Consider the following 14,502-nt stretch of genomic DNA (forward strand, 5'->3'; position numbering starts at 1 on the left):
ACATTTTCGGCCCTTTCCGTCAAACATCAGATAAGTTCCTCGAAGGCAATAGTATGAATACACATTTCGGAAGCGGTAATGCGGTCCTACCTAAGCGCGTCAAAATGTAAGCGAAATATGTACACAAGTCTGTCAGGAATGATTGAATTAACGAAGAAAATCGTGTATTGATGTAAGTTTTTTGAAGAAATGTGAAGAAATGTGCAGAAAATATATTAAACAAGAGCTGTGTTTGTGAAACACAATGCCCCCTGCTGCGCAGCTTTGAAGCCATATAATTGACCTTTGACCTTGAAGGATGACCTTGACCTTTCACCACTCAAAATGTGCAGCTCCATGACATACACATGCATGCCGAATATGGAGTTGCTATCTTCAATATTGCAAAATTTGACCTTTGACCTTGACCTTGAAGGATGACCTTGACCTTTCACCAATTAATATGTGCAGCTCTATGAGATACGCATGCACGCCAATATTGAAAAAGTTATGGCCAATGTTAAAGTTTTTGGACAGACAGACAGACGCTTTATATTTGACATTTGACCTTGAAGGATGACCTTCACCTTTACCTTTCACAAATGAAAATGTGCAGCTCTTTGAGATGCACATGTATGCCAAATATCAAGTTGCTATGTTCAATATTAAAAAAGTTATGGCCATTAAAGTTTTCGGAGGGACGGACAGACTGACACACTGACTGACAGTTCAACTGATATAGGCCACCCTACCAGGGGCATAAAAAGCAATGGCGATATTTTTCTCAGCCACATAATTGTTAATAGTTTGATATCACAAAATGAAAGTGGAAGTAGAACTGTCAAAAATGACAACCTGTCAACGTGTTGTTTTTGCTGGCACGAGAGGGCGATTACACTCAATGTGTTCACATTTTGACCATAGGCTTTGTCAATGACCTTTATAGTAGTAGTGGAGTGTATGTCACCAGTACTACTACATGAATAATACATCAATCAGGTCAATGTGTTGGCTGCATATTACAACAATCAGGTCAATGTGTTGGCTGTATAATACAGCAATCAGATCAATTTGTTGGCTGCATAGTAAAACATTCAGGTCAATGTGTTTGCTGCATAATATAACAATCAGGACAATGTGTTCTTTGCATTATAAAACTATTCACCCCACCTACCCATCACTTCCACCCACTACCACCACCCACCGCCATCACCCACCACCACCACCAGCCAGCACTAACCAGCATCCACCACCCTAACCACCACCCACTATCACCACCACCACAACCCACCACTAACCACCACCCACCACCAACACCACCACTGCCAATCACTGCTACCACCACCACCACCACCACCACCCACCACAACCACCATCACCCACCTCCACCACCCACCACTAACCACCACCCACCACCACCACCACCCACCATCACCACCACCATCGCCATCACCAACCACCAACCCCACCACCACCACCAACACCACCCACCACTTACCATCACCCACCACCTCCATCACCAACCATTAACACCAACACCACCCACCACTAACCATCACTCACCACCAACACCACACTCCACCACCACCACCCACCACTAACCACCTACCGCCACCACAACCACCCACCATCACCACCACCACCACCCACCATAACCACTTCCATCGCCATCACCAACCATCTACCCCACCACCACCACCAACACCACCCACCACTAACCACCACCCACCATCACCAACCATTAACACCAACACCATCCACCACTAACCATCACCCAAACACCACACTCCACCATCCACCACCACTGCCACTCACCGCTACCACCACCACCCACCATAACCGCCATGCACCCACCACCACCACCACCACCACCCACCACTAACCACCACCCACCAACCATCACCACCACCACAGCCATCACCAACCACTAGTGCTGCAACAATATAATGGTATATCGGTATATATCGCAATACGCAATCCGCATATTGTATTGCGATACGATTTTCATCTTACCGGTACGAAAATTGTACAAAAAATCATTCACATTTCGTCCAGAAAAGCCATCCGAAATAATGATAACAAGGTAAACAAAACAAAGCAGTGTAAATATTTTTTTTCGTAAAAATAGCATTCTGAAAAGTATATTATATGGAGTAACGTTGTTACATCGGAGCATTCGTTAGATGCTTTTGAACAGATTTTCGTTGAATTAATTGCGCACAGCTGTAAATGTTTCGTTCGATTTTGAATTGAGCATTATTAAATTTGTTATCCAAATTTTTGAAATAAGCTTCAAAATTTTAATGCTAATGCAACAATAAAAAATTATAGCGTCAAATAAAAAATTGCTTTATCCTTTGTCTCAATAAAAAGCGCGCACAAATTATACAGGCATGTAGAACGTCGCATGGAAAGTATGGGTGTATTTTGTGTTGTATAAAAATGGGAACATCACGTCAGGTGAATTACGCGTGTTCAGTGGAAAAAAAACGCCCGGGTCGGACGTTATTTCATCACATCTTTAAATAGTAACAAATGCCAAAATGTATATGATACTTAATAAAATTTGCGAATGTTTGTGTTTCTTGTTATTCTTGAGCACATTTACGGGTATATAGTAAATATTTACCAAAATTTGCTTTAAAACTGGAATATACGGGATTATCCGGTAATTGGCAAGTTATAATTTTGGTACAAGTTAGCAATATATTGCGATATATTGCAATACGGGTTTTTGAACTGACATTATATTGCAATATGGTTTTTGGCGTATTGTTGCAGCACTACCAACCACCACCACGACTAACCAACACCCACCACCACCACCACCACCACCACCACTGCCACTCACCGCTACTACCACCACAACCACCCACCACAACTGTCATCACCCACCACCACTCACCACTAATCACCACCCACCATCACCACCACCACCGCCATTACCAACCACCACCACCCCTTACCACCACCCACCATCACCTCCACCGACCACCACTGCCACTCACCGCCACCACCACCACAGCCACCCAGCATCATATTTGCCACCCACCACCTACCAACTTACACCCACCACCAACCATCAACACCACCTACCACCACCACCACCAACCACCACTGCCACCCACAACCAACACACACCAAAACACACCACCACCACCCACCACCACCACCCACCATCACTGCTACACACAGCCACCACTGCCACCCATCACCACCACCCACCACCACCACCCACCGCCACCACCACAACCCACCACAACCCACCACCAACACTCACCACCACCAGCACCCACCACCAACACTATACACTGACCACAACTACCACCACCATACTTGACATTGCTTTTGTCTGGTTCAAAATAAGACTAAAGGTAAAATTAGTTCATCGAGGGAGTATATAGAAATCATTCTTGTTGATAATTAGTTTCGTTTGAAGTTATTCCAAATATATTTTTTTTAAATCCCTGAGGTAAACATTGGCACTCCACTGAGGTTCACTTGCTTGTCTTACATGTATAAGTATACAGCAAACACTTAAACAATTATTCTTTGAAACTCTAAGGCAGAGGATTATGGCTTTTGGCCTGTATCATTGTATTGTGTACCAAGTTTCTTCAAAAATCTTCCCTTAAGTAAAGACTGGCCATACCCAAGGGTGAATAAATGTATATAGACTTACATATTTAAAAAAAATTGGGATCTTTCACTCAAACATTAAGGCTTGGAGTATATATTTGTTGTTGAACATCGTATGGTGGTCCTTTTAACAACTTTGTTAAAATCATGCGTCTGGGGTTAAAATGATCCCTTCCCTCGGGGCAACCTGTGTTATTATGTGTATGTAGTGAAAACTTTGAAAATATTATTTTCTGAAAAATTAAAGCCCTGTGGCTTGTTGTTTGGCATGTAACGTCTTATAGTAGGCCTCTGCTACAGCTGTTGAAATCATGCCCATTGGGTCAACACTTGCCTCGCTCCAGAGATCAAAACATATTTAAAATAACTTGTATAGTAATTATTGATAATTTTTTCTACTTTTAACTGCAAGGGTCAGGGGTTTTATGTTAGGTGCGCAGGTCAAAGTCACAAATGACACTTGAAGTTTATGAGTATCGCACCTTTGTTTTCTCAATGTCTTATATTTAAATTCAGATGTTAATCTTACCTTACTGCCTGTTAATGTGTGTGCCAATTGGAGCTTGCTTGGGTACAAAATAAAATTAGGTGGAAAACAGCAATATGGTTGCACTATACAAGGGATGTGGTATTTCCCTAGCAACCGGACAGTCTTGGGTCATACTTCATTTTGGCAGCTTCTTCAAAGACACCAAGCACAGTTTTTTTTCTTTACAGGAAACAGAGTGTCTTAATTAAGCTTTGGGCTTTTCAGCAATCAAGCTAAAATATAGAGACACTCAACAGTATAAATATATATGTTGTGTGCTTTACCCAAGAAGTCAAAGAAAAAAACTAGATGGTGTTTTTACTTCTAGAATCATTAAATAATTAGATAAAAGGTGAAAGTTGTAATTGTAAGAAAATGTCAAGTTGTAACTTTAGCCAATCTATTGGAAAAATGACATTTCTGCTAGCCAAATAATTATGGTCAGTCTTTGTCTGCTTTTAATTGTTATACATTTTCTGAATTATTTTACGCAGCATATTCAGAAGACCTTTTGAATACTATTCAGGCTTACATGCACCCTGCTTAAAAAAAAGAAAACTAGTGTGTTTTTAATACATTAGCTAGACTGGCTCATTCAATGTATTAAATATTGCATCACACAGATGTGTTGTCATTTAATGTGTCTATAACATTATCTCTAAACATCTTTTATTTATCTTTATATACAATATGAAAACAAAGAAAATCAAATCTTAATACTGTTCAGTTCATATGTGTTTAAACTTGTATGGTGTCCTATATTGGGTACATTTGTTCCAATTGGTTTTCATAGGTAAGATAACACTTTGTAGTTAAATTACTAAGCATAACAGTTAAAAACAGTTCTTTGCTTAAGCAACATTACTTTTAATCTGTGTTAGACATTTAGCCTCCTTCACTTAAACATAAATTTCAGTCCATGTATCAATATACACTAAAACTCAATACATTTGGTCTTGCTCATCAATCTGTTTAACATTATCTAAATGTCAACTTTGTATCTTCCTTGCCACAGTTTGACAGATAATACAGTACAAACTCTTTAAAGGACCACCCATCATAACGACCAACTGGCTATTTCGACAACCGTTTTAAATCCCGAAGTGTTCCTTCTATATTTGATTGGTTGATACACTCACTTATTGAACCAACCTGCTTACATCTTTTATGACCACTTTAATCAGTACCAATCAAAATGTTTTATCATAATTGACACCTACCAAGCGACTAGTTACTTTCACTAAATTTCGGGTTTTGGTTCAATAGGAATTGTGTACGACGTCATTGTGACCCAATTAACAAGAACAGTATTGCATTTACTGTGAGATGTTAGATTTTTCAGCCCTTGTTTTTGTTGTGATTCCTTAATTCTTGATTGAAAATGAATTAATATGATCGAACAATGTATGTGTCATTTGGTTATTGTTTGGTACACACTTTAAAGATTAAAGACGGCCAATATTTAACAGTTAGGATTATTGTGTAAGAATGTTTTGTTGATGATTGATATAAAAATGGCCTGTATGCCATACTGTTATTCAAATCGGTTAAGCAAACACTGAAAGAGTTGTTTTTAAAAGAAAAGATTGATTAAATCAACACGAGTAATGGGAAATTCCATGGGCAGTGGGCCATTTAATGGGTATTGGAAAGAAGGAGGTGTGTCATTTTTTATTTTGTTCCGTTCCTCCAAAACATTATGCAATCGGCTCTGTTCGCTTTTTTTATAGTTAAACATTTATCTGTTTTATAAAATGTGTATGCAGCTGATAACCTATTAACAATATTGTGACAACAAAACTTGTTCATAAAAGTTGTTCCCATTTTGTTTCATTATTTTCTACTGTATATTGTTGTGTCAGCTGAATCAGTGACTCTTTGTATCAGCATTAAACATCGACAAATTTACGCTCACATTAGAAATTGTTCGTTATGAGAAACTTTCCTGTTTAAGCTATGCTAAAGTTCTTGCAAACAGACTTGCGTTCATTGAATATTGAACCATGTGTAGTATCGGTCCATCATGGAAACTCAGCAATTAAGACTACCTTGCTGTTTAGACCACTTTTAAAAAGTCCCGCATGTGGTTTTAATATCTATAAGGTTTCACTGTATATTCAATATTCACGTGACCCAATAGTCCAATTACAGTAACCATGTTCACTGCTATCAGACCGTTGAATGTCATTTGAGAATTAAGTTGGTTTATGTTCAGTTCAAACAATTGAGGTTCATCTTGATTTCTAATCAAGACAGAATTCGTGATTGCTTGACTGTTTTAATACACAAACAATTAAATTTGGTATTTTCTGGACTATTTTTTTCAATTCACAGATATACTTTAAAATTAAGAATTTGCCTTTAAACAAATTGTTACGTTTTGTTTACTAAGTCAATTATTAAAATGGCAGCATTTTATATTGCTCCTCTTGCCATAGGCTCTGATGAAGTTAAGGATTAATTGTATTTGTTCGTCACGCAAAGAGCAAGCAAATGCAGATTTTTACTGCAAAACATGTTTGAAACTTTATTGTGGGAAATGTATTCAGTTGCATGATAAGTGGTTTAAAAAACATTCATCGTATGGAAGGAATGACATGAAAGAATGGCCAGTTTCGAAACAGGTGGAGGAATTTCTATTGAAGTGTCAAGCGCACAAGGACGACAAAATTGAAATGTTATGTGATGACCACAGTCAGTTGTGCTGCACAAAGTGTGCCTTCAATGATCACAGGTATTGCTGAAATACTTAAAATGGCACATAAATGTGTTTAGAAATCAACTATATAATGTCACAATTTTAATGAGAATTAAGTATTGTCAAGTTTGCAATTTTGATTTATCGTATTTTAACAAACACATTTTTTCCTGATTTTTTTTGTGAAAAGTATCAAATACAATGAAATTAATTACGACTACACTTTCTTTCATATTTTTGGAAATGACTTATGAAATTAATTTGAAATTGTGTCTTTTCTGGACTTGTTATTTGTATTCACAGAAATACTGTATAATTAAGAAATTTCCTGAACTTCTTATTCATGGGAGTTTAATATTTCCTATGATGGCATTTATAACCTGTGTCCTTAAGCGGGTATATACCATTTTTTATATGTGTTAAATTGTAATATATTGATAAAATATGTTACAATAACACAAAATAGGCAAGAACAATTATACATTAAAGCCGAATTTCATAAAATGCAGCAAAGACAAATTAGCGCCCCGAGCCGATAGTGACGTACATATTTTCCTACAATAACCGAAGCATTCGTCTTTGTATTATAAACCGTTAAACTACGAGGGGTGTTCCAGAAGTTCGTGGATTTTCGCTATAACTTATTAGTTTGCTGGTAAGTCAATGAAATTTACATATTATACAAACCAATTATTAAAGAATTTATATATAAGCTAAAATTGCATGAATTTCATAAAGCGCGTTTGAAACGCGTTGCCATAGAGACCTCAGTAACGACATGCAGCACACGCGTGTATTTTATTATAAGTATGAGCGTTACGAGAATTTAAATTTGGTTTAAATGTCGTTGATAAACAGAATTTACGGCAAATTTCACGTTACAGCGCCTAAGTCCTCCTTAAAGCCCGGATTTGGCCCATATGGACTTCCGCATCTTCCCGGAAGTTATATCACAGTTGCACTTTGCAAGTAAACAGGAACTTACAGTTGCAGCAAAGCGAATCGTGTCGTCTTTTGACGCTGACTGGTATAGGGACACTTTTGACAAGTGGATTTCCCGATACATAAAGTGCATTCGCGTTGGAGGTGATTATGTGGAAAAGATTTGACAGTTGTTAACTACATAACGTCATTGACGTTGAACTGAAACGTTACACGTGCATCGGTGTGCGCATTGTGCACATGTTTAAATCTCTGATATATATTTATTGTTTTATGTCTTTCCATGATATTTGGAGAGTATATTTGGAAAGGACGAAATATTCTTAACATGCTATTTGTTTGTCCATTTATGTCACCAAATGAAAGTTATAGCGAAAATCCATGAACTTCTGGAACACCCCTCGTAAGTTTAGATGCACATCGTACATGTATGGTATACATGCTGGCGAATACGGCTGTACAGCCGTTTTCAATTTCAGAATGAAATATCTGGCTTATTTCGCATTTTTCGACACATGTTCTTCTTAACTTTTATTTTAATTTATATTGAAATATATTTATAATAAGTTTTTTACACAGTTTATATAAATTCATAAATATTTGACAAAATCGTATATACCCGCTTTAATAACCATGCATCAGAAAAACAAGAAATTTGAAGGTGGGTTTCAATTCAAACAGTACAGAGCTAAATTTTAGTATAAATGCTCAGGTATGGGAGGTATTTTAGCTTGGAGTTATTATAGAATAGATTTACATTATACACTGGGTTCTTTGTGGAAAGTAGATCTCATGTTTGATTTATGAATGTATTGTTTTAACTTGTAAAACAAAGTGCATTCAACAAAAATTATGAGCTCTATAATCACTGTCAGACCAGTCACACTGCATGAGCAATTCTCACAAGCCTTTTAGACAACACTACCTTTATGTGTACTAGAATTATTTTCTAGTGTTTTGTTACCAATTTTGAAGAAATCTCTATCCAGCTGCAATAAGAAATTAAAGCTGTCAAGAAACTACTTATGATTACCTAGATTACTTCCATTACCTAGAAAAAGTGATTGCCTGGTTTAAGAGCCCTGTATATTGTTATGCCCCCCTTCGTAGAAGAGGGGGTATATTGTTTTGCACATGTCGGTTCGTATGTCCGTCCTTATGTCCGTCCACCAGATGGTTTCCGGATGATAACTAAAGAACGCTTAGGCCTAGGATCATGAAACTTCATAGGTACGTTGATCATGACTCGCAGATGACCCCTCTTGATTTTCAGGTCACTAGGTCAAATGTCAAGGTCACGGTGACCCGAAACAGTAAATTGTCAGGGGAAGATGGACTGTACTATTAATAAATACCTCATGTTGATAATACAATATTTCTTTTTAAGATATCAAATAACGATCCCATGAATTTTATGGAAATAAATTATTGAAAACCTAAAATATATTGGTAAATGTTGTTTGACTTGCATTTGTCTTGCAATAACCAAAATAATATAGTTTGCATGCTAGATCTGAAATCATTGATTGTCTAGTCACACATACATGACGTACATGTACGCACTCAGTCAGTTTGAAAATCTTTCCTGTAATCCAGAATAGGCAACTGACATTTGCCATTTGGCTATAAATAACTCAGTGTGACTTCAATTTTCTATAAGAAAGTATTGTGGTTTGATGTTCCATTAACAAGATGCAGAGATTTGTAAATAACAGTGTCATGTACAAATGGGTCTTATGCAATATGCTGCCAGCGTAGCTCCAGTCCAGCAGTCTTCAATATGCTGCCAGCGTAGCTCCAGTCCAGCAGTCTTTTCAGGATATGCATTATGTAGAGGATACTCAGGAGATATCACGAAATCTTTAGCTACGCTGGCCAAATATGCTATAAGACCAATTTTTGCATGACGGGGATGTAATAGTTTTATTTGAATGTGTTAGTTTAGTTTAAACTTATTTATTTTAGCTCGATTGCATAGAAAGTAATTCCTACTTATTTGAAATGCTCTCGAGTCCGTTTCCTGGGCCTAGAACCAGTACTTGGTGTCTATATGGGAGATGGAAAGATGGAATGTGTTAAAGGGAAATGTATCTTAATCAAACATTAAATGTTGTCGCTGCAGTCCATTCCTGATCTCCAATTCAAGACGTTTATAATTTAAGCGGGTGCACTCTTCCCATTCGTAGTAAAAACAACTATTATTCTCTAAACGATTATTTGTGTCCTCTTTTCCAATGCCGTTGTTACATGTATGTCAACATATAAGAGCCGGATCAGCAAAATCAGCGGGGATCTGTACATTTTAAATATAAAAAATGGATTGTTTTGCAGATTTTTAGGAAAATATGGTATGATAAACAGAAAAACAGGTTACTGTCCAAGCGTTTTGTAATATATTAGGCTCGGCACGATATAAAATAACGGCTCGGCAAGCCTCGCCATTATATTATTCTAAGTCTCGCTTGATATTTCATAAAACGATGGGACAGTAACCTGTTAGTCTCTATTTATCATACCACCCGCTTTGATATCTGCCTGCATGAAGTTGCCTGATATATTTTTGTATTATGCCACTTTACTGCACATTTATGTTGGAGATGCTGACATGATCTTTTAAAGTGTCCGATAACATTTGGGTTCACCATTATTTTGTGCAGCATTCAATGTTTGCTTAGTCACGTTCATACTGAGAACTACTTTTTTGGAGGCGTGGAATATCGCTTACGTCGTTAAAATGTAAACAAACTGAACCATTCATATTGTATTCAGAAAATCCACAACTAGTAAGTAATAATTAAAACTTTAAGTTTATAAAAAATGGAAAGCATGAAAGAAATGAGCATTCATCTATGGGAAAAATATAACAAATACAAATTTGGGCCTCACTTGCTTCACTTAAAAAGAACAAAAATTATACAGCATAATAAGAATCATTTAATTTAACAAAAATAAACTTAATAGGTTTTAATAAAAAAAAATAAACATGACAGATTTGATCAAAAGAAGAAGTCAGGAAAACTTATACTTTAAAGATGCAAATGTGTTTCTTTTTTGAGTCACTCTTTAAATAGCAAGGCAAAAAAGTGAATATCATACACAAAAAATTAATGTCAACAAAGAAAAAAATATTTATTTGAAATAAGATCTATAACATTCAAAGATAAAACAATAACATAAAAACAACTCAATAATAAATTTGTTGAAAAAAGTTTCACTTGGGAGAATGTTCATGAACTATCAAAAGATGTGGTTGCAACTTTCTGCAAATAAAATGTAAAAAAAACTATATTGTATAATTAAATCTAACAAACCCAATATTGAGACAAAATGTCAAAATAGAGATTATTAAAATAACATTTTTATAGCACAACTTGAACAAATTACAATTTAGACAGGCACACAATATCATTATAAAAAAATGATAATATAGGCATATGAACTGGCAGATAAAAAATAATTAAGAATTTCTTTAAACTGAAAACCTTTTTATAATAGACTAGGGGCTTTTTCTTCATTAGCAAATGGCTTTTTTTGCACAAATTCGATGCAAATGTTCAATATTTAAAAAGTAAGCGACTATTTTTTTCCACATTTTTTACAGTTTATAGCAACTATTTTTTTTTCACAATTTTGAACAGTTTGAGACACATTTTTACAAATTTGAACAACGTGCAACTTATTTTTTTCTCAATTTGAACAGTAATAACTAATTTCTTCACAATTTTGAACAGTGTGCAGCTTATTTTTCCACAACTTTCAAGATTGAGCGGCTAATTTTTCACAATTTTCAACATTGCGCGACTCATTTTTCACAATACTCAACATTGCGCGACTCATTTTTCACAATACTCAACATTGCGCGACTCATTTTTTCACAATTTTCAATAGTTTGCGACTGATATTTTATGACTTTTAAATGTGCGACTCATGTTTTCACAATTTTGAATAGTCACCACCCATTTTTCACAACTGTGAACAGTGCGCGACTCATTTTTTCACAATAGGAACAGTGTGCGACAAATTTTTTCACAAAATGAGGGGGCAAAGATAGCTGCTCAAAGATGAGAAAAGCCCACTGCCAGAAATTTTATCCAAAAAATAGCCCCATTGCTTTTCGGAGCTAAACAACCCATTCTTTTTTCAACAAGCACACAGACCAATAACAGTAGGACTACTGCAGGGCCCTCACACTACTTTGGGGGAATGGGTCCGCAGCCCTTAGGAGGGGGAATTTTTGCGGCGTTTCCCTTTTTGGGGGATTTTTTTACTTACTCTCTCATTATTTCATTTGTACATGTTTGCACTATATTCATTGCATTTTTCATAATATAGTATGTTTGAAAAGATTCAATTGAAATAGAATTGAGATATAATAATCATGAGACACATCTTTCTATTAAAATAAAAAAAAAAAAAAAAAAAAAATATTTATATTTTTTTTTTTTTAGGGGGAATTTTTCCCCCCAAAAGGGGAAAAAAGTATACTTTTCAGGTGGGGGACTGCCGCCGAAATTCGGCGGCAGATTTGATAGATTGAGGGCCCTGTACTGGCACTGACTGTTGGTTCATCAGAATGAAAATGGGTGTCAAAAATAGCAAAAATAATGAAGCATGTGTAATGTGTATGTATAACGATGAAACTTACCAACCACTCGACCAGGAAACATATGGTTGCACAGACTATGTGGGATTCAGGATGCTCTCCCACTGATATCATGCATATCATTGGTCACAATAACGTACACATCATTAATCTCAGCAATATATCTCCAACTCCAAACACACAGCTTGCAAAATCGCTGAATATTGCACAAAAGCAGCTTCCTTAGAAAGTTCAAAATCCACAAGCAGTTGCGTTCTCCACCCACTTTGACTTCCCAGCGAAACCGTTAACATCTCACTACTAAACGTATACTACGGAGATGGACAAGTTGACAAATAAATCACTCTTATCACTTCCAATTAGCGCAGTGCGTTAAAGTCCAGTTCCATTTAGTTATTGTCGTTATTGTTTGAGATTTTCACTCTACACATTCGCTTTGAAAATAGCGATTGGTGTGTACTTGGAAGTACATGTACACGTTGAATGTGTTATTATAAACAATATATTTGTTATTCGTTTTTAGTGCAGAAATTGTAATTTTAAGTATCAATTTCTCGCTTCAATTTTTATGTCCCCCACTATAGTAGTGGGGGACATATTGTTTTTGCTCTGTCTGTTGGTCTGTTGGTTGGTCTGTTGGTTGGTCGGTTGGTTGGTTGGTTTGCGCCAACTTTAACATTTGCAATAACTTTTGCAATATTGAAGATAGGAACTTGATATTTGGCATGCATATGTATCTCATGGAGCTGCACATTTTGAGTGGTGAAAGGTCAAGGTCATCCTTCAAGGTCAAAGGTCAAATATATGGGTCAAAATCGCTCATTTAATGTACACTTTTGCAGTATTTCAATATTCAAGATAACAACTTGATATTTGGGATGCATGTGTATCTTATGGAGCTGCACAATTTGAGTGGGGAAAGGTCAAGGTCATTTTTCAAGGTCAGATGTCAAATATATGTGGCCAAAATCGCTCATTTTAGGAGTACTTTTGCAATATTGAAGATAGCAACTTGATATTTGGCATGCATGTGTATCTCATGGAGCTGCACATTTTGATTGGTGAAAGGTCAAGTTCATCCTTCAAGGTCAAATATATGGGTCAAAATTGCTCATGTAATGTCACTTCTGCAATATTGAAGCTAACAATTTTATATTTGAAATGCATGTGTATCTCATGGAGCTGCACATTTTGAGTGGTGAAGGGTCAAGGTCAAGGTCATCCTACAAGGTCAAACATCATATAGGGGGACATTGTTTTTCACAAATACATCTTGTTTTATTTAGTTAAATTATAAGCATTTAAATTTTATTGTTTGTTGCTTACTTGCGAACTATTATTTATGTGTAAATATGCATAAATGCTAGTGGATGTAATCAGGGTGCTACTAATTTGCATATTTTACTACAGTACATCAATGAAATTAAGCGGTTGTTTGTTGTTGTTTGTTTTGTTAATATTTTCTTATTTACTTCAATGTGGCATAATAAATAGAATATATGGTTGGTGACTTTTGATATCATGTGATATAAAAAGTCACCAACCATATATTCTCTATTTATATCATGGTCAACAGGAAGTTCTTATATCAGTCATGTGTGGAGAATGGTCATATTACTCAGAATCAGCTATAAAGTAATCATTTTTAGTAAAATCGAATCAGTTTCAACAAAACAAACAATTTGATACCAAGATGCCATATATTTTAAACATAAAGTGTAACACAAACAGTAAATAAACACATTTTTTGCAAATACTCATGATGTCATTATTAACACGTCAATTGACAAAAGTCATCTACATTCCCGCTTAAACTGCAGCTTTTTTAGCAATTTTGCCATTATTTCTTTAAAATCGGGGACGTAGAGGTATGATAAAAAGAAAAACAGGTAATTCTTGATATTTACTATCACTATAATGTGATTTAAAATACATAAACTTTTTACAAACATTTCATGCGGTGGATATTTTGTGACTTTTAAAGAAAAAAAAACACAACAATACTTAAGCCTTTGTTTTTATTGAATAATTTAGAAAAGTAAATGTGTGTATATTTGTTGAAAATGTGCAGTCCACTGTGTTCAATATTAAGTACACTTTTAATACTGTAAA

General features: G+C 35.9%; 1 protein-coding gene across 6 annotated transcripts in view; it reads left to right on the forward strand.

Annotated features, from left to right (window-relative positions):
* The window catches only part of LOC127864858 (uncharacterized), a 322,960-nt gene that overhangs the window by 161,478 nt on the left and 146,980 nt on the right, over positions 1-14,502 (forward strand). The window contains exon 1 of one of the 6 annotated variants that reach the window (XM_052404759.1): positions 6,336-6,881. The exons of the other annotated variants lie outside the window; for them this stretch is intronic. Within the exon in view, the coding sequence (XP_052260719.1) occupies positions 6,592-6,881 (290 nt within the window). The 5' untranslated portion in view covers positions 6,336-6,591. Of the gene's footprint in view, positions 1-6,335; positions 6,882-14,502 lie in introns of those variants that run through there. 6 annotated transcript variants of the gene reach the window in all.

This window comes from Dreissena polymorpha, chromosome 1 (genome assembly GCF_020536995.1).
Source record: "Dreissena polymorpha isolate Duluth1 chromosome 1, UMN_Dpol_1.0, whole genome shotgun sequence".
NCBI lineage: Eukaryota > Metazoa > Mollusca > Bivalvia > Myida > Dreissenidae > Dreissena > Dreissena polymorpha.